Source organism: Watersipora subatra, chromosome 2, assembly GCF_963576615.1.
Source record: "Watersipora subatra chromosome 2, tzWatSuba1.1, whole genome shotgun sequence".
Classification (NCBI taxonomy): Eukaryota; Metazoa; Bryozoa; class Gymnolaemata; order Cheilostomatida; family Watersiporidae; genus Watersipora; species Watersipora subatra.
The window spans coordinates 18842034-18865103 of NC_088709.1; the positions used below are offsets into that span (position 1 = coordinate 18842034).

The following is a 23070-nucleotide window of genomic DNA, read 5'->3' on the forward strand; positions in this document are numbered from 1 at the left end:
CAGGGTTAGAGGTTGAGATAAAAGATTGATTTCTGTGAGCCTCGAACTCATGACATTCAGATTGATTGACTGATTCTGTAACACCTGTACCAATCGACCACCTTTAGGTATTTTTCAATAATCTGGCAGCTACATATTACCCTCTGCTTTATCGGTACACCTGACAATCTGTCACGGCACACTAGACTGCAAGAGTACTAGTATATAATATAGATATATCTACGGGTTGTTTTCTATCCCAAGTGCAGAAGAAGAGAAAACGATATTTTAAGGCTAACCATAGATTTCATTATTAAAATCAAATTTGAGAACTAGCATCAAATTGAGGCTTTGCGTTATATGGAAATTCTAATGTAATACAAAGCTAAAACTTTACATAAACTGTTTGCGATAAGTGGAATGTATGTTATAAGAAGTATATTTTATGGAAGAGTCGACTGTACCTTACTTTTTGTATGGGTAAAACCATCACATGGCAATATTAACCATCTTTAATGATATATTACTACCAGTTGCTGTTGGTTAATGTGTTTGGTTGAAATATTATACAAATGTATAGAACTAAAGTTCCTCTTCTAAAGGCATGACAACTCTCAAAGTCATCTCTCAAAAGGTAGCTACCGTAAAACCTTTAATTGCACGCCACTATAGAGGAAGGGTTGAAAAATAAAGTGCCATGATGTTCAATTACAGGTTTTACCGTATTCTTTCATTCAATACAGCTCTCACAATTCAAAGCTAGCACTATCGCTTTAGACCTTAAAGGAGGTGTCGCAGCAGTAATGCTTGGGCACTTCAAGAAAATTATTGTAGAGCAGATAATCCCATCAATTAACTCTTTTACTGCCGTAGACGCATAAATGCGTTTTTGTGGGACGACTGCCGTAAACGCATTATTAGGACTTTCCCAGCAGTTCGTAGTTACCTAATTTTATTATTCGTTGACGGCATAACCCACGGTCTATAAGACTTATGAAATTGACAGTGATATCCCAAGATTTGTCTATAAAATTAGCCTAAAATAACGAAGCAGATTTAAACTTTTTTTTGAGAATTTCTAATTTAATAACAAACATTTTTGTGTGTAGGTTCATTAATTACCGCGCGCGAGGCAGAAAACAGGTAATTAGTTATGTTGATGACATTATAGCCAATTCAGACTCAGATTTTCGTGATTATACTGATAATTAAAGCAGCAGCACTGTCTCTGATAGTGGTGAGAGTAATAATTTTGTAAGAGTAAGGAACATTATGGAGGATCGTTTTAGCTTCGCATCGATCGTAGCTTTACATAGCTTTATCATCGCACAAAGTATAGATCCATTGAATTTTTGCACAGTAATGATGGTTAAAATGTTGGCAAATTAAAATATGTAACAAAAATGTTCTAGATAGAGATTGAAGATAGAAAAAATACTGTTTATATATCATGAAGCAATATCGGCATTTTTCGGTAAAATGGCTGGCACTTGGCAGATATCCAATTTTGTACATGCTTGGCAGTGAAAGGGCTAAGAGTAAGTACCTCATGAAACTACCTACCATCGTTTAGCGCTCTTTATGCATAAGCAGGAACGCAGGTCAATAAAAAATGCAAATACTTGTTTTTTAAGTTACCTAATTGCCAATCCACTTGACTAACTAAAGTACACGTATTTAGTGCTTAAAGTAACGCATTATTAAAATGTCATTCACATTGTAGGTAGTTTAATATTTGTCATTAAAGGGAATCTTGAGATTAATAGAATTACAGATACTCAGTTGCTAAAGATAGTAAGTTTATTATCACTGTCTAGAAATAGGAGTGTTGGTATATTGCTATTACAGTACTTCATAATTCATCAAAGTTTGATATTCAATTGATATCAAACTTTGATCAATTGAATGAAAGTCTAATCTAATTTTGATTACACTTTTGTAATCAAACTTAGATATTCCAAAAATGGTATCTGCAAAATATCTTATTTTTAGCTGCTCTAAAAATATAAAGACAGTCTCATTGTTAAATTTATTTTGCTTCTGCTAAAATATGCAGGACTGTGTATTCAGCATTTAAATTTGAAGTTATCAGCATCTTAACAGCCCAACACAGTAAGGTTAGACCAAAGTAGGCAAATATTTCATCGGCTTTGTTGTGCATTTCACTATGAAGAAGTTATTATATAACAAAGTGTTTAAAATTTTGTATTACCCTTTTTTTAAAGAAGAATCTACAACTATTTGTTTAAAAGAGCAGAGTTTATCAACTAGCAAAAGTCGAAAACTGAGCATCATCCTACCTCTTGTATAGCACGCCGAAAAAGTCCTTCACTGTGCGGACTCTGTGTGTGAGCTGAAATGCTGCCTCCTCCTGCTGACTCACCAAATATGGTAACCCGATCTGGGTCTCCTCCAAATTGTTCAATGTTTTCCTGAACCCAGATCATGGCAGCCCTTTGGTCCCAAAGACCAAAGTTTCCTGTTCCTGTCACAAGCAGCTCAAATTCATTAAATGATATGTTACGTTTTACATACTGTACCTAAAGTGCATACAATATTTGAAGATATGGAACGAGTGAACGAGCGACATTGGGCCAAGTTTTGCATTGATGAGGTGCTGCATTCTCTGGCACGCATTTATAATGACAGCAGTGGTAATTTTAACATGTTATTTACCTAAAACATTTATGTCTTTCTCACTTATTAACCCTGTTACCAACAAGCTGAGTTGCTTGTCCAAAGGTTCCTATCCTGGCAATGATAAGCTTACAATTACGGAAATTCTTTTCATACCGTATAAAATTGCTGAAAATTATTCCACGACTAAACACGAGCAGAGCGAATGTTTGGGAGCTTTATGATAAATGCATATGCGCACACAACTCCCGAAAAATTATCCGTCAACGACAGTTACCAAACCCTTGTACAATAATCGCATCAAAAATTTAACCATTTTTGTGTAGAGTCTTTTAGGTATAATAATGATACAAAACACATATAAACATATTTAAACGTGTTACCAAGTTTTTGAAAAGTTGACGCAATATCCTAAAACTAACCCATCTGATCGGATTATACATAAATAGACAGATTAATTTGGCCTAAAATCGTGATAAAAACTTGACAAGCTTTTTTTAACCAAAAATAAGACCGGCCAGCAGTTGCAATAAGGCCGTGCGACAAAGAGTAGAGCCATTAAGTCGTGCGCATTTCACGAGAAAAACGTGCACATTTCACCAGTCTATGGCATTGTCTAATTGCCGAAGGTTTCTGCAATTAACGCATAATTACTGAAAAGTATTCGTTTCTTTTTTGCCAATTCTACTGGACTCTGACATTTTGGACCCTTATAATGAGTACTTTGATATTCCTATTGATGTCCAAAGCAGTTAAAATAAAAAAATTACGATGATCTTTTTTTAACGATTCTAACAATATTTAATTATAAGAATAATTATTCGGTTTTATAGGATTATTATAAGATTTAATTATTAGAATATTCATTCGAATTTACAAGATCGAAGTATATAGTGACCGATGGTGTGCAATATATTACTGTTATTATTTTTCTAAAGATTTTGTTGATGATACTGCGGCTGTGCCCAATATCGCGGTACTGCCAAGATGTTTTTAATATCTGCAAAATTAAGTAATAGGCTTACATTTTTTTAAAGATATACATCTAATTCTATGACCAGCTAAAATCTGTTTAGATTTTTAAATTCTGCATAATTTTTTAGATATAAATACAGAAATCTAGATAAATGTGTATCACAACTTCTTGATATTGGTTGCTATGACCAATGATATACAACCCCTTTAGCCAGTGTATACTACTCAGCAGCTTGCCATTTTACTTCAAACATTGCATTTATCCTATTGCAGGAGAGAGATATAAACATACATGTATAATCTTTTCTTTTCAGTATTACTGTTCACTGTACATAATAACACCCACTACATTACAACTACCATTGCAGCTACCATTGCAGTTCTCCTATTGCACCGCAGTGCCATTTGACTGATAATATTGCATTTTTCAACCGGCAGTACCCTTTATTTTTCCATTATCACTTTAGTCATGGGCTGTATGATGGGAATTTCTAGTTTCACAAAATAGCCCTAAACATGCAGCTTCCTTTATCACCATATTATCAGCATAGAAATCACTTTTACCCATAGCAATGAGCTATACATAATGCATTTTGCTATAGTTATAGCAATGAGCTATAGCAATGAGCTATACTTATAACAATGAGCTATACATATAGCAATGAATTATACTCACAGCATTAGCCTATACCTGTGGCTATAACCTATACAGTTGCAGTGAACTGCATGTATAACAATAGCTTATACCTATACTTACTCATATAGCAATGACCTATAGCTACAAATATTATATGCACATCTAGCAATGACTGTGTCAATTATTTATAACTATAGATAATACGTGCACATATAGCAATTAGTTATACATATAGTAATGACTTATACTCATGGTTACTACCTACACTTATAGTAATATCATATAGGTATGCTATATAACATGAACCAAGGGTCTATACAGTGAGCCAACAAGAATACCATTAATCTTTGCTTTCACTAACCTGGTCCATCATAAAGAAACCCAAGTGGACCTAGTCGGTGGTTGATAGTAACAACAATAACGTCGCCAAAAACTGCCAATGGCGCTCCAACATAGCTTCGTCCAGATCCAGCTGAATAGCCCCCTCCATGGATCCAAAACATTACAGCTTTTTTCAGCCCTTTCTTCACACTTCCAGGGACAGTAACATGGAGAAACAGACAGTCTTCATCTCCAACGACTCGGACTTGGTCTGAAAAATTCTCACGATGTTAGAAAATAATGCTTTGTAAGTTTCCCGAATAACAATACCAAGGGTGGCTACAGCTCTGTCATGCAGATTCCTTATAGAATCAAAGTGGTACAAGTTAGAAGTGTCTCTGAATGACTATGAATTTCTTAATTAGAAAGGTAAAGTGCCCACAGAGAGAGTGTATGAAGTAGTAAGAAAGTGAAAGGTAAGTTCAATAAGAGGTACAGTTATATACTGACTTTGTAGCCTTACAAAAGAGACAATAGCTGATCCAATTCTGGAAGCATCTAGAAATGCTTGTTGCATTTTGAACATGCGGCATAATCAAAACTTACTTCTCACTAAGTTTAGGCATTAAACAGCTTTGATATACTAGCTACGTAAATCAATATACAGGCTTCATGTTTAATTCTGTCATTGAAAATACATAAGCTCAGCTAGCCTAATGGTCTAGAATGCTGGTCTTCAGACCAAAGGTCAAAGTTGGATTTACAAAAAATACTATTGGCAGTGACAAGAATGACATCCAATTTAGCAATTGGAAATGACATCCAATGACAATCCTATGAAATCTAAACTCTCTGCTTGCAATAAGCTAAGCAAACATCATACTTGATCATTGAGGATATGTTCCCATATAAAATCAGCTATAGCTTTAGCTTTAACTTAGCTAAAATAGCTAACCTAGCTTTGTGCTATGGACAACAGGTTCAAACCAATCTTGTATCTCGTGTTTCTATTGAGCATCATTCGACATATCTTAATATACATAATAAAACATTTCTACTGTCCATATCAGTATATATACTTTGTTATTAAAGGTTTACTTGCAACAAAATTCACATTACAGTTATTTGGTATTAAAAGATTCACCATGTCTTACTATGTTGTTTTGTAGGTGCAGAATATGTGGAAATGTGATTGCAAGCTCTTAAAAGCTTCTCTGACGTTGTGATTACATTTGGTTATTGTTTTGTCACTAGATGTTCTCCCGTGAATTAAAAGGCCAATAAAAGGCTCAATATAACACTTTTCGTAGCACTAGTTTATGACAAACACTTTGGGTTTTACCAAAAACGCCGTATCAAATATAGATACTTGCTACTTCACAGTTTTGTTTCGGCTTGGTCTAATCGTCTAGTCGTAATCTGATCATGTGACCCATTCTTCGTAATTAATTTCTGCAGCATTTTTTGATTATCACAGGTGACCAACAGGCTGGTCATGTTTATCAGACAATGATATGTACTACATCGAGCTAAGGTTAAAAAATTATACAAATTTTTACAGTAGGTTATAGGATATCAGTGCTGAAAGTGACAGCATTACAATGACGATAAAATAGACACGTAAAAACAATAGGCATGGTTTACTGAATGCGTGAAATATATTTGAGAAAATATTTCGACGATTAAGGTTGCTTAAAGGTGTAAACAGAAGCCATCTCCTACAACTACATCACAATTGAGCCGTTTTGGAAAGAAAATCCAAACTACGGCGGTCTCCTGTGGCTGCGATTAACTGTTCATTTTTAAGCTTTTACAAGCTTGTAATCACATTTCCACATATTTTGCACCTACAACACAACAGAGTAAGAGATGGTGAATCTTTTGATACCAAATAACTGTAATGTGAATTTTGTTGCAAGTAAACCTTTAATGTGTCCGCTGATCACCATGGGCAGTTATAACAAACAATTTAGTGCAAGTCAGCGCAAGCTTAGAGTGTCTCAGCACCTTTCTTTCCAGCTTATCATTCTCACATGTAACAATATAACAACTTCGATTACTCAAGCAAAATGGCTCGCAGGCAAAGTTTGTTATGGTAGCATAATATGAATGACAGACATGTTCAGAAACTGAAAATACGCGAACTGTACTGAAAATATTTTCAACTTTAGCGTAATATAGACAAACTAAGTTAGTTTGCACTTTAATAAGTTTAAGTTAGAGTTAATAACATTGTGTATCTTTATTTTTCTTTTTCACTTTCTTCACTCTCTTTCAGAAACTCAAAATACCGAACTGTACCGAAGATATTTTTTAATTGTAGCATAATATAAACAAGCTTAGTTTGTTTGTACTTTACCAAGTTTAAGTTATGGTCTTAGCGTTTTTACATTAGAACATGTGTTTCAATGAACTAAAGCGTTCATTAGTCTTTTCCTAGAACATTAATGATAAAGTAATGATAATAGATTTTTTTCCTCAATTATTACCTTATTATTCTATAGCATACATATTAAACATTTTATAATGGTTAATTTTTTGCATAATTTCATCTGATGCATTCATTCTGATACTATGTGTAAATCCTTGCACTATTCCTCACAAAGTTATTATGGGTTTTTGGCTGAGAAATGAATGAACTGCGTTGCAGTGGATTCTTATAAAAAATATTCATATGTGCTTCTACTTTCAACAGTTTTACAATTTTTATCTTAAAAGGCAGATCTCAGCGTGAATCAACATTATGCGTAGAGGTTTCACGGTACAGTGAAAAATATAAAATATGATTTTTAAAATCTAAACACATGTTCAACCTAGTAAAACGTATTGTGGAAGCAATAATTTTGGGGTAAATGCAAAAAGCCTCTTTTTGCATAAAAATTTATTTTGCAAAAATAACAATGTGACTTTAAAATATTTTGTCTAGACATGTCATGACATGTCATCATCACAAAATGTGACAAGTCATTTGATTGAAGAAAAGCCTAAAGTTTTAGTGTTAAGTGCTTGCAGTTGTTTCTGGCAATGAATAGGCAAACCTACTGCTTATCTCTTCCCATGATCCTTAGCTAGTAACAATTGTATCAAACAGTTCAGTGGATTGAATATAAAGGGCTGACTACCTTTGTAAAGCTACTCTCAATCTAAGATCTTGATAAATCTATCTAAATTTTTAATTTTCCAAAACAACTACTATATAAACGGCAATCTTTGTCTGTCTATCTGTCTGTCCACCTTATAGAGTACCGTACTTTTCGGACTATTAGCCGCTACTTTTTTCCGACGGTTTGTGAGCCATGCGGCTTATATAAGGGTGCGGCTATTCTGTGGTTTTTCTTTCACCGCTAGGGCGCATTAACGGGAATCTCCGGTTAGTACACGCCTCTACTAGAAATGAACGATAAATACTGATATGCTTATATCATATCTTTGGGAGTTGTTTGCTTGATATATCGAGTTACCAATAACTCCCGAATACTGGTGATGCAATCAACTACCTACCAAAATAAAATAACTATTGATCTATCACGTGATCTCTGGTTAGCGCGCCTCTTTACGGTGCCCAACGACACGGTTCTGTTCTAAACAGCAAAGTTGCTGCCGCGTTAAAAAGCACCCTCCTGAGTTCTGCGGCCTATACAAAGGTGCCTATACGGCTATACAAATGAACTACTCATTAAATAAAATGAATTAATGAGTAGTTATTTACATGCAATTAATATTTACTGCCAACGTGTACCGAGAAGGTAACGTAAACGTTTGTTTCTTGCAGCCACTGGAAAAACGCAATTCTCACCTACTAAATTTCCACATTAAAAATGTAAGTGATTTTTAATTCAATGTAGTTTTGTCTATGAATTGCCACACTTTTAATACATTACCATTTCACTTGCGTCCATGTAAAAATTTAGCTATCGGCCTACTGCCAGCCATTTTGCCGAGACTGCTTCATATGTACACAATATTTTTTTCAATTTTAAACTCAATTTAGAACATTTTTTTTGGTTATATATTTCATTTATTAACAGTTAACAAGCGCTGCTATGCAAAAAATTTGTTGTATCTATACTTTGTGCATTGATAAAGCGATGTGAAACTAAAAAGCAAAACGATCCTCTACAGTGTTCCTTATTCTTACAAAACCATTACTTTCATCGCCATCAGATTCAGTGCTGCTATTGCTATTTTACTTATCTGTGTAATCACAAAAATCTGAATCAGCTATAATGTCATCAACATAAGTAGATAATTTGTTTTCTAACTCGGTTGCGTTTTCAAAACTTACACATAAAATGGTTGTTTTTAAATACTTCGGGTACAATTGCATAATCCGATTTCACGTTCCGGTACAATAAAATCATGGTGCTCTACAGATTATGACATGGGTCAACAAAATGTCATTTTAACCATGGAAGCACTCACATTTTCACATAGAACACCTATACTTTTATGAAATGCAGAGAAAATACTGTATCTGATCATATTATCTTCATTGCAAAAATTAAAAATAATAAATATTGAAAGTAGCATGAAATAGCGATTTTATTAAAATTCGTGTTCTACGAACATACTTGACTAATAAGGGTAGCATGTAAATGTATAAAAGTATATATAATAACAAGCAATTAAATCATTATTCTCTGTATAAAATGCATTCTACAGTCTCTTTCATAGCTGTTAACTTATCTTCGTCACCACTCCACTGGAAGTCTGCCATTTCTATTGCTGAATTGAAGCCTATATGCATCCACTACTAGCTACTACCCGTTGTTACTAACTGATCGCGATGTTGAACTTTGAACGCAAATTACTCGAAATTCTTTCATTTGACCATAGCTGTTTGACCAGTCCAATGTCTGCAAACATGTCTGAAGGTCAGGCTTAGCTTTGTAGATAGAGTGTAACTGTAAGCAGGCTCTAAATGTAAATGGATGAGTAACGCAACTAGCAAAGCCTAAAAGCTAGCTGATGAACTTGAGAGGAACATACTCGAAGCCACTATAGCAGCGCATGCACCCGAAGTGGTTAAGTTGAAAATTCTCAAACAAAGATTTAAATGTAAATTTTAGGCTAATTTTATAGAGAAATCTTTGGACAACACTGTCACAACCATAAAAGTCTTAAAGATCGTTGGTTATGTTATCAACGAATAATAAAATTCAGTTACTAGCAATTGCTGGGAAAGTCACAAAAATGTGTCTACGGCGGTCGACTATAGAAAACGCATGAATGAGTCTACTTCAGTGAAAGGGTTGAAAACGTTGGATTTGCAACTGTTTGTGATAGTAAACATGCTCATTTCTTTTCGCAGCTGAGTTACTTTTACTTTTTTTCCAGCTATGAGTACTACAGAACTACAGCTACTACAGAACTTGCACGGGCACTCCAAGCGTTGCGATAGGCAACGGTGAAAAGAAAGCGAGCAGCGTATATTACAAAAAAGCACACCATCTCATTCACTTTTAGAAACGCTTGAAGCAGTACCCAAACGCAAAAACAGATTGATTCTCGTAGAGAAAGAGACCGAATTCGCAAAGTAGCAGCCAGACGAGCAGAAATTGCAGAGCAAACACAGCTACGCCTACAACGAAACAGAACTGCTACTGCAGCTGCTAGAAGTGCAGAAACTGCAGAGCAAACACAGCTACGCCTACAACGAAGCAGAATAGCAGCTGCTAGAAGAGCAGAAACCGATGAACAAACACAGGCACATCGAGAGCAGGCCAGAATAAATGCTGCAGCTGCTAGAAGTGCAGAGACTGCTGAGCCGACCCAGCAGCGACTCAAAACGGTTCAGAGCAGCCGCTACTTCGGCCAGACGCACAGAAACCTCCGAGCAGATGCAGCGGCGACAAGAACGTGATGCACTAGTTACAACAGATGCTCAGCAAACTGAATTTTCAGAAAAGATGAAACGGCAACAACAACAAGATGCACTAACTACAGCAGCTGCTACTAGGCGCCGTGTATGGGCAGAAAACTTCGCACTTGACTACAGTCCTGCAACAAAGTATTGAGCCAAATTTTTTTATGGGACAAATGTCCAAAAATGCTCCAGATGTAATGCCTTACATTGGAAAGGCGAGAGGCCATATATGTAGTTTATATAGTAGATTTTATTGATAATAAATTTTATCAACACAACCACATTACTGCTGCACAGTTTGTATATACCTTGTCAAAACGCAGGCTATAGACGAAGAGCTGGTGGGTCATGATTAGTGGTTTAAGCATGTAGAAGTCTCAATGCAATAAATGCTGGCGATAGCTTAGCAGTGCAATAGCAAAATATTTTCTAGAAATTCTTAAAATTTGAAAAACTTTTCAATACCGTCAGTTTGAAGAACTTCAGTTTGCCTAGCATTGTCAATTTCATTATTAGTTCTGTGTACAAAATTAGGACAATTCCGAGTTGAGTGGTTTGCGACTGATGCATTGTAGACTAGCTGTAAAACACATTGCATATTTCCATTGGTCTCTCCAACATTATTGACATGTACGAATGCATATGTGTATGCAGTCTGAACAGCACAAAAATTTCAGTAGATTGCATATTTGGAGTTGTTTTACAGTATGAAAAACTCAATAAAACTCAATAAAACTATTGTTTTATGCAAATCTGTTCCCGAACACGGGTAATGCAGCTAGTACTAGCATAAAGAAAGCTATTTGCTGCACCTTATTCAAATTACATTGAATGTGAAATAGAATATGAGAGTTGTCTACTCATAGCAAGTTTCTCTAAGTATTCTTAATAGCCCTACCAACATTGTAGCTATGGCTGCAAAATCTTGTTTTTATTGGGATTGTTTTTTTTTAGAAACAGGAAATTTTTAACTACCAAAATTTAGGAACTGACAAGTTAGTTAACTTCTACATTTACAGAAACAAATATGTAATTCTATTAATTTATTTCAGCTTTAACCCTTGAAGCCCTGATAGCTGGTATTCCAGCATCCACATAGCTCTGTTTACTAATTATGTTTACAAGTACCATAAACCAATCAAGTTTATTATTGCACATGACGTTAGACCAAAAATTTTACTTTCATTTTTAACCGTTTTCAAATATCTTTATTCACTTTCTCTGTTATAATAACAATTTCACTAGAACGATATCGCGAAAAAAATTGATGCAACTCGGTTGTTGATATGTAATAGATGATCGTAATGCAACGGAAAAATGATATGATACAAAAATTAATTTTGAAGACTATTTTTGTTCATAAAAAGATGAACGTTCACTCAATGAACATGATTTCGCTACAAAAATTTGTAAAGGTTTCAAACTCATACGATTTTTTATAGTTTTAGCTCAAAGAACTGTGAAACAAATTCTTTTATATTTGTTGATATTTGCTGTGTGTTGTTGGACTGTTTTACCAATTGTGATTTTTTATTAATTGTGTATCTTACCAATTATCATCAGATTTTGACCATATTTAGATATATTTAATAAAAGCTTTATAATTTCCTATCTTTTGGCAAATTGTCCAGGGATACTGCCACACATTGGCAAGAACAGCCAGGTTTCAAAGTATTAAATACTTCCTTTTCAAAAATGTTACCAATTCTTTCAGCTGTTCAAATATTATAATGAAGAAATAATGGAATCAATCGATGTTTTAGCAAATAATGAATTTCTTCCCAACTTATGATTAATTTCATGTTAAAAAGTCTATTAAAACTTTACATATATATATCTTCTAGCTGTACAGTAATAAAAAAATCTTTGAACAGAAAATTGATTTGTATTTAACATAAAACAACATTTGCCATTCTAACATTCAAACTACATATCATGAGAAAAGTGTTTTATGGAGTTGAAATAATTTAAGAGCAAATAAAAACAACTGTAAAGGTTTTCAAACTTTGTTAAACAACTGTAACTTTCAAACTTCATATCATGAGTAAAATGTTTCGTGCAGATCGAATAATTAAAAAAATAATAAAACAACTATAAAAATGTTTAAATGTAAATGTGAAATAATTAGCAGTAGCTAAATTAAGGCGGTTTTGCTATGATTACAATAAAAGATGATTTGGTAATGACACAAGAATATGAACCGAGAAAACAAAATAAAAATCCTGATTATGTTGAATTATTAATACCGATTTGTTGCATAGAAGTGTATGTATAAAAAAGATTACTGTTCCAGCAGAACTTATCCATCAAAACCTTGAATACGACGATATTGTTACCAGTCGATTCTGATACAAACGTAAAAATGAGACATCGGATTATCTTTGTCTGACCAAAAGGAGAGATAATGTCGAGGCTGTTCCTACACAAGATAATATAATTGTCCGCGGAAGAAGAATTGGCCTTGACCCTAGATATAGTAAATGAACCTTAAGAAAAATATTTCTTAACATGGGCGTTGTGACTCGTGGCCGCATTGGCAAAATAATCAACTTGTGATATAGCTATAGCTGGAGTGGCAGATGGATATACTTTGAGAAATATATATATATATAGATAAAGATAAAGCAAGTACGTTTCTAGACAATGTATGATTTAATGATGACTAGGTCTACATAGAAATTTTTTAACAATCAACTGTAAGCCTGTGTACATAGCAAGCAATAGTTTTAGTGAGCAAGTCACTCTTAGTATCACCATGTGTAAAGGAATCTGTCGGTTCCCTTTACTCTCCACAAGGCAGTCAAACAAAAACTCCGAGCATTAAGTGCCAATGATATATATATTTACTAAATAAATGTGATATACATGATGACTATACATATGATTATACATGCATGACAGGCAACCAAGAGCATACATGCAGGGAGTGTGTGCACAGTACGACTCCGGCTCAACGATCGACTCCTCTTCATTTTATATTTTTAATTACAGTCTAGGATCCGTCCCATTTATTTCCACACACAGTTTCTTCTTCTCAGCCATTCGATCTTCTTCTCGGTAGTCTGAGTTCTTACCGGTGGCCGGGCCTCCTTAGTATCTCGGAGGCTTGATCCTACGACAGGGGTGAACAGGAAGTCTATCGCTGCAGCCCTTATCACAGTGCTCTGCCGTTACATATGTTTCCATGGTGCGCATGATGCTCAATTTTGAGTTAATACGCATGAGATCCGCATCATGCAAATGACAAAATCTGTCAAAATTTGCTAAGCACAAATATTTATCAAATTCATCACGCTTGCAAGTAATGGAAACAGCACTTACGAATGATGAAGGCTATTCCATTCCAAACCTTTTCACGCTTCAGTAGTTTTATTTCATTTGAGCAGTTCTGATGCGCTAATATTCCAAATGCTGCTAAGTGTGATAAGAATGTGCCACTACTTACTGACTTGTCTTGTCGACTTACTGACTCTGGTCTTGTATCCAAAAAGTCGGTGTTAAATGTGCATCGCGCGAATGTTCATAGAAACACTTAATAGAAACACAGAAACACAGAAACATAGAAACACTTAAAATCGGTTAAAATTTGGTAAGCACAAATCTTTATCAAATTCATCACGCTTGCAAATAATGGAAACAGCACTTACGAATGATGAAGGCTATTCCATCCTAAACCTTTTCATGCTTCAGTAGTTTTTATTTCATTTGAGCAGTTCTGATGCGCTAATACTCCAAATGCTGCTAAGTGTGACAAGAATGTGCCACTACTTATTGACTTATGGGAGGGTCAATAATTAGCAATGGAGTCTGGTCTTGTTACCAAAGAGTTAAAAGTGCATCTCGGGAATGTTCATAGAAACACTTAATTGCTCGGTCACTCAACTTGGGCACAACTCCAAATGCACATCAAGAGCTTAATGAAAACCTCATATATATTTTATATAGTTTAGAAGAAAAATCGTGCTGACAGAAGAAAGATAATTTCTGAGTTTATGTGATACCCTGAGCATTAAAAATGATTAACAGTGAGATGTTTGTATCTGCCAGAAATTTTACCATCTGAAGACTCTATCAGTACTAATCGGTCTAAATAAACCGCTAACACAGATTATTAAGAAATATAACCCTGGTAGCCTCATGTACTGTAAGAGATTGTCAGGTGTGCCAAAATACCATTGAGAGTAATTATATGCACAGTTATTCCAAAGTGTCAATGAGTGGTTAATTGGTGCATTTCGGCAAAAGTGAATGAATCCCATATGACGCAATATTATTTCCAACTTCTAACCATGAATTCGGATGGACAGATAGACAAACTGACAGTTGGCTACAAGTACAGACTAACAGGTGGAATCAGCTCTTAGTAAACTAAAGATTGCCATTAAAACTTTAGCTGAGGTCATCTAGGTATCGAAGTGTTAAACTGCTTAAACTCCCTACTCTCAAATGACATACAGTTGATTTACCTAGAAAATTGAGATGCGGACAAACATTTCCACTCTCTTTAGCATCTACTACTCCTTTCCACGAGGTTGGAACTGGTTTTTTGAATCTTAGGTCACCTGTAGGAGGCTGGGCATATCTCACACCTAAAATATACAAAAAAGTTTTGACTTATTCTACACAAACACTTTTGTGTAGATTTGAGGGCATGAGCAAGCATACACAGTACAGCTGTGTAACCTTTGTTTGAAGATAAACAAGATATGCTGGCGAGTCGCAGTTACGAATAATTACAGAGAGCCAGCAACAAGATCGAACTAGTTAATTACAAGAGCTCTGACACTACATGTATGTTTCCATGACTCCCATGGTGCACAAATTTGAGCCAATTCGTGAGTTAACCGCATCATGGAAACGGCATAAATCCGCAAGATAAGCGAGTTTTGCGATTCACAAATCGTTATCGAATCCATCATGCTTGCGAATAATGGAAATGGCACTTGTGAATGATGCGCATTAAAATATAGCTGGCTATTCCATTCTAAACATTTTTACGCTTCAGTCAATTTTATAGCGATTCAAGCAGTCTCAATGCGCATATCGTTGAACTTAAAACCCCTAGAATGGCAATCACGTGACTTTTACACTGATCGAAATACGTAATGCATGCGCCATATTGGAGAGTTAATCGCGTACTAGTTCCGTATGTAAACAAACAGTGAAAAATGACAGAAACGTACATGTTGAATGGTTACTTTCCGCCTGAGTGTTAATGAAAACTTCTCATAAACAAGGTTTAGAGTGTCCTGATAGAAGAAAACCTATTTATAACATATGGAGTAGGATATAATAAGTAAGTGGATGTAAAATAGGTTTTCCTGGACCATATTATTCATACAAACTGTTGTTTTACAGATACATAAACACAGCAAATGATATACTCAGGCAAATAACAACTGTTCCATTGTATTGCAGATTATATTATAGATGCATAAACCATAATGGAGAAACTTAGCACATGAAGTATTTCGATAAAAACAACACATATGCTGCCAAAATAGAAACCGTTTCAAGATTTAAGTGATAATAGCTCATGAATGTATGATATGTATAGTATAGTATCTGTGAAAGATGGAATAAACTCCTGCAACAACTAAGCGGAAATTAAAACAGTTGTAATAGAAGATAATCAAAATAATGCAAACAAGGAAATGCAGGAATTAGTGTAATCAGATGATTAAGCTCATACATACACGTTACAGAAACTGTGTAAAAGGAGATTTCCATATCACTGGATATTGAGCAAAGGTGCATCAGAATTTCTTAGAACTAAATCTGATTAGGAATAACAGTACAACAACAGCAACAGGTGAATATCACATCACAGTGATTACATTGTTACTGGCCTTTAAAAAGTACTGTTTTAGTGTTTATGCCGCAAAGATGTAGCTTGCAGTTTGAATGTACGATTTTTAGCATAATGATGCTGTTGGAGATCACAAAATGATTGAATGAGGTTTTTCATCAATGAAGCACAGTAGTTGGATATGTCATCTGCTGTGTTCGTAAGGAGTTTTCCAAGGCATAGCACATCACTAGACCCTACACTGCTGATAACATAACCACACAATGGAGTGGATCTGGCTTTGCATTAATACGAAAGTATCGATCTGCAGCTAGCAGGTTCCTGATGACACCGTCTGATGGACGCATCAATCCTCTATTGTTTTGTAGCTCGAGTACAGTATAGAGATGTCCGTACTGGATACTTGACTTAGTAGTAACCAGCAACTAACGACCAATGTCATGTGACAGCACTTTAGTTAGCTTTCACACAATGTAGCCAGCTATATAGACTATACTGTTACCTATAACAGAAGTTTGACATCTAAAATCATTGTGTGCTCCACAAACTGATCAACTCCTAGAGTAGCCCGTATGATGAGAATCTCGTCTTGAGCAGTAACATTACCTGTCTTACCAGCATCTGATTCTGCACTACATTTGCTGATAAGTTTGTGAAAGGTAGCCTTAAACCATAACTGTCACGAACAACTTTTATCGTGTTTACTAGGTAAATCAGACACGCTGATTCCGATTTTGTACTCAAAATAAAGATTAGTCCACTAACCTTCAAAGTCATTTAGGCTTTTTTAAAGCGTTGCAATATCCGTCTCGAAAATAACACAATCGGCATTACAAGCTCCGCCTATAAACATGTGACGAAACCTAGCTTTTTCAGAAATGGAAGTTAGGAATGTTTAGTCCGATTTAGAATAATAAAGATGGGTGTCTTAAAACCCATTATTATCTAAATCCAGCCTGTAAAATAATTTCAGTTTTTTATGAAAGGGATATAAACTGTTTAAAATTGCTTGCAGCTTGTTCCATGACGTTTAAATGGGCTGGACGCCGAGAAAAATGAGCTCAAAAAGCGCAGTTTTATCACAAGCTAGCGTTGTTATTGCACTTTTTAAATATGCAATGCTAAATAGCTTATCTACCTTTCAGAAAAGACTGATATTATTTTTAAGGCTGAATTTAGATATTAATGGATTTTAAACCACCCATCTCTATTATTCTAAATCGGTCTAAACATCCCTACGTAACTTCTGTTCCTAAAAAGCTAGGTAACATCACATATTTATGGGCGGAGCTTGTTATGCCCATTGTGTTGTTTTCGAGACCGATATTAAAACGCTATACAAAGTCCTTCATTACTCTGAAAGTTAGTGGCCTAATCTTCATTTTGATTACAAAATCGGAATCAGCGTGTCTGAGTTACCTAGTAAATACAATAAAAGTTGTTCGTGGCAGTTATGGTTTAAACTGAGTAACAGTAGGATTATTATTCCAACTACCTAAACAAACGCATCAATTGCAACAATTACATAAAATCAACAAAAAATGAATGCCTTATTTACATGAAATATAGCACCCTTAAAATACAACAATACAGTTATGATCATTCTGCTGTAGTCATGATCCTGAAAATAAAATAGGTCAAAATGCTACCACATCGCTTTGCAAAATGAAAATGTGGCAAATTTTACTGGAAGCGATTCACACACATCTTAGGCATAATGCTTAATGGAAATTTCTTTATCAAGCATCCAAAATGGATTGCATCCATAAAACTATTTCAACAGAAATGACAACAAACAAATTGCAGAAATACTGCACAGATGTAGGCCTACTAACCATTGCCACAGATGCATTACTAGAGAGATTTACATCAACATCTTCTGCTAAGCCCCAGACATATTTATAAGCACTTGCTGTGGCAGCTGTCGCTGTTTTGCGTGCTGTTTGAGGTTTCTGAAAGAAATTTAGATATATCTGCTTCAAGTTGAAAAACCTAGCAGCTTTGTGTTTGACAATATTGTTTAGAAATCAATCATGGAAAAGCACCATTCAACATTGAAAAATAGACCTTTAAATGACTGGGCAGTGTAAACAGTGTGGACACAGCATCTGGTTACAGTCGAACATTTTGGCCTGCTCCGTCAAAACATGAATCATTGAAATGTTCGTTGCAGACAAGTGCCCAAGGACCAGGCTTATTCATTATTCTGCAGTTGCGATATCATTGTAAATAACAAGAGTTCTTAGTGACATCGTTTGGTAATCTAAAAATTAAAATGAAACTGTACTAGTTAGTTAGCAACGGTAGTAATAACAATAGTATTATTACTCTTACCTTCTTACAGCTAGCTAGCTATATCCAGGTACAACAATAAATAATATTATAGGCACTACAAACAGTTTTTTCAAATATTTATTTAGAAATAATGCAAAGATTTGTAGTTCTTAAATATTGATGCAATAAAAATTTCAAATTTAAATAATAAAAACCTTTGTTCTGAAGGAGAAAAATGTTCACTCACTAGCTTATAAATTCATCTAATCACCGACAACATACGGTCACACTCGTACACTCAGTAGTGACGCTGATCGACTTTCACTCAACTAATGACCAGTGTAGTAGAACTAACTAGTGGCAGTGCTAACTAGTGTTAGCACAACTAGTAGTAGTAGTAGACTTTAGCAATAGTACTAGAGCTAATAGTAGAAGTGACTCACTTGTGAAATATTAGGCCCTTTCCTTTGAAAGTCCATCCCTGCGTTTTTTTTCAGTTAATGGAATAGCGCTGTGCACCTACATCCTTATGTCTCTTACATAAATTATCAGTAGTAATCTCAGTAGTCTGTCCCTTTGATTTAGCTGTGTATTTGTGATGTTTCATAGCTATTAAATCTGAAACTCGACTTCTTTCTCACATTGAACACAATGAAATTTACTCACATGCTTAACCCAACATGGCGCAGGCGGATTTCCGTACTCCCAAATGATCTTGGCCATTTCAGGGGTTTTGAGATCAATGGCGCCAATATTCTGAACGATTGCTGCCAAACGTAACGTCAAAAAACTGCGGAATCATTTATAGTCATTAATTAGGTCAATATTTGACCTAATGGGGTCAAGCGCTGGCATTAAATGCTCATCATGCAGATGTTCATTGAAGCATTCGATTGCAAAGTAACTCAACTTGCCACAGACCCAAATGCGTATCATGCAAGTCATCGAACCATAGTGATTAAGTCAGCAATAAGAGAAAACAAGTTAATTATGAGAGCTCAGAGAGTCAGCAATAAGGGAGAGCTAGTTAATTATGAGAGCTCAAAGAGTCAGTAATAAGAGAGAACTAGTTAATTATGAGAGCTTAGAGAGTCAACAATAAGGGAGAACAGGTTAATTATGAGAGCTCAGAGAGGCAGCAATAAGGGAGAACAGGTTAATTATGAGAGCTCAGAGAGTCAGCAATAAAAGACAACTAGTTAATTATGAGAGCTCAGAGAGTCAGCAATAAGAGAGAACTAGTTAATTATGAGAGCTCAGAGAGTCAGCAATAAGGGAGAACTAGTTAATTATGAGAGCTCAGAGAGTCAGCAATAAAAGACAACTAGTTAATTATGAGAGCTTAGAGAGGCAGCAATAAGAGAGAACTAGTTAATTATGAGAGCTCAGAGAGTCAGCAATAAGAGAGAACAAGTTAATTAGAAGAGTTCGGAGAGTCAGCAATAAGGAATAAATAGTTAATTATGAGAGCTCAAAATATCAAATTTTAATATAAAAAGTTTTTTAAAACAAAGAAAAACCTGCTGTGACCTACCACTTTTCTTTTTGTTTTCTTTGAGAATTAAGCTAGAGAAGAAGGTCTCTAAAATATTTTATTATTGTATTCCTATGAGCTGATACAAGTATACTACCACTGTATTCCCATGAGCTGATACAAACATACTGCTAAGTATTGTATTCCTGTGAGCTCATACAAATACACCACTACTGTATTGACATGAGCTGGTACAAATATACTACTACTGTATTCCCGTGAGCTGGTACAAATATACTACTACTGTATTGCCATGAGCTGATACAAATATATCACTACTGTATCCCCATGAGCTGACACAAGTATAATACTACTGTGTTCCCATGAGTTGATACAAATATACTACTACTGTATTCCCTTGAGCTGATACAAATATACTACTACTGTATTCCCATGAGCTGATCCAAAAATATCACTGCTGTATTCCCATGAGCTGATACAAATATATCACTACTGTATTCCCATGAGCTGATACAAGTATAATACTACTGTATTCCCATGAGTTGATACAAATATACTGTTACTGTATTCCCATCAGCTGATACAAATATACTACTACTGTATTACCATGAGCTGATACAAATATACTACTACTGTATTCCCATGAGCTGATACAAATATACTACTACTGTATTCCCATGAGCTGATCCAAAAATATCACTGCTGTATTCCCATGAGCTGATACAAATATATCACTACTGTATTCCCATGAGCTGATACAAGTATAATACTACTGTATTCCCATGAGTTGATACAAATATACTGTTACTGTATTCCCATCAGCTGATACAAATATACTACTACTGTATTACCATGAGCTGATACAAATATACCACTACTGTCTTCCAATGGCTCGAGTAGATCTAAGATAGTCGGCTTGTTAGTTGGCTTGCAAACTGATAAAATCTGACACTGATATTGCCAAGTATATAGACCAACTTTTCTTTTTACTTCAAAATGGTGAAACACTTGTCTGCTGAGCCACCAGGAGTACTACCATATTCTAGTATAATCTATGTTATAACTACTGTAAGCCTTGTCCAACGTATCTATCTTAGCTAACTCGTTTCATTGTCAATGCTTTATGGATCTGGTTCAAAATCAAGATACTCTCCTATTTTTTCACATACAATGGCAGACATCAGGGTGAGACAATGCATATTAAACTATTTTATATTCCAGTAATATAAGTTGAAGTACTTTATGGCTTACTACCATAGCTTAAGAGCTATTTATATGTGATGCAAAGTCATCTGCTTAGTTACTTTTAGTCATTTAATGAGTAGGTCTTTTAGAGTTGTATGCATCATTCATTTTAATAATCAACTTACCCTGAAAAAAATCAACTGGCTTATCCAGAAAGGTTAGACTAAGTCCCCTCAGTTCTCCTCCATGGCTCAGTCTTACCACCGGATCACTTCTCACTGTAGCGAAGTTTACTAAACTTACAACTAGCAACAAAAGTGCAAAAGAAATCATTTTCATGACAAGGCAGCTCTGACTTGCGGTAGGCTTGAGCTTGACAGTTTATCTGCCCAGCACCAGGCTTTTGTGTGATCAAAGGGAGGCCAATGACAATCATAGTGCAGTAGTTTGTCAAGCCTCAGTAGTTGTTAGTAATGTCAATGCTAGGCTATGATAACCAATGAAATGGCTAGGCCTAAATTGTTTATGCTGAAGACCAGATAAGATCGTTTCAGCAGTGTGGCATCTTCTACAGCAAAAGTTGCAGTTGCCTCTCGCCGGGATGAGTTGTGCATCTACATGTACATGTGTTTTAATCAGTAAAATTATAACTAAGCAATAACTTTTGGAATGACCAGTATGTATGTTGCCAAAGTGATAATGAAAAAAGAAAGGGTACTGCTGGTTGAGAAATGCAATATTAGCAGTCAAATGGCACTGCAGTGCAATAGGAGAACTGCAATGGTAGCTGCAATGGTAGTTGTAATGCACTAGGTGTTATTACGTACAACAAACAGCAATAATGAAAGGAAAAGATTGTATGTTTATATCTCTCTCCTGCAATAGGAGAAATGTAATGTTAGAAGTGAAATGGCAAGCTGCTGTGTAATATACACAGGCTGGGGGCTGTATATCACTGGTCGTAGCAACCAATATCAAGAAGTTGTAATATTTATCTAGATTTCTGTATTCATATCTAAAAAAATTATGCTGAATTTAAAAATCTAAACAGATTTTAGCTGGTTGTCATAGAAATAGATGTGTATCTATAAGAAAATGTAGGCCTATTACTTAATTTTATAGATATTAAAATTGGCTTGGCAGTACCACGATATTGGGCCCAGTCGCAATATCATCAACAAAATCTTTAGAAAAATAATAACAGTAACATATTGCACACTATCGGTCACTCTATACTTCGATCTTGTAAATTCGAAAGATTATTCTTTTAACTAAATCTTATAATAATCTTATAAAATCAAATAATTATTCTTACAATTAAATATTGTAATAATCTTATAAGAATTGTTAGAAAAATATCAATATTAGCAGTCAAATGGCACTGCAGTGCAATAGGAGAACTGCAATGGTAGCTGCAACGGTAGTTGTAATGTACTGAGTGTTATTATGTACAACAAACAGCAATAATGAAAGGAAAAGATTGTATGTTTATATCTCTCTCCTGCAATAGGATAAATAAAATATTAGAAGTAAAATGGCAAGCTGCTGTGATAATGGAATTTGGTGGTTTGAATTCCGGGGGTTTGAATCTGATATTTTTCTAACAATTCTTATAAGATTATTACAATATTTAATTGTAAGAATAATTATTCAATTTTATAAGATTATTATAGGATTTAGTTATAAGAATAATCATTCGAATTTACAAGATCGGAGTATATTGTGACCGATGGTGTGCAAAATGTTACTGTTATTATTTTTCTAAAAAGTTTGTTGATAATGCGGCTGTGCCCCATATCACGGTACCCAATATCACGGTACTGCCAAGCCGTTTTAATAACTGCAAAATTAAGTTATAGGCCTACATTTTCTTTTAGATATACATCTATTTC

General features: G+C 35.0%; 1 protein-coding gene across 1 annotated transcript in view; it reads right to left on the reverse strand.

Moving 5' to 3' along the window:
- LOC137388019 (acylcarnitine hydrolase-like) overlaps positions 1-21511 on the reverse strand; it is a 29668-nt gene extending 8157 nt beyond the window's left edge. Inside the window, exons 1-4 of the mRNA XM_068074539.1 lie at positions 21364-21511; positions 14882-15004; positions 4590-4820; positions 2280-2464 (exon numbers count right to left, since the gene is read on the reverse strand). Coding sequence (XP_067930640.1) covers positions 2280-2464; positions 4590-4820; positions 14882-15004; positions 21364-21511 — 687 coding nt within the window. The remainder of the gene's footprint in view (positions 1-2279; positions 2465-4589; positions 4821-14881; positions 15005-21363) is intronic.
- Between the last annotated feature and the right edge of the window lie 1559 nt (positions 21512-23070).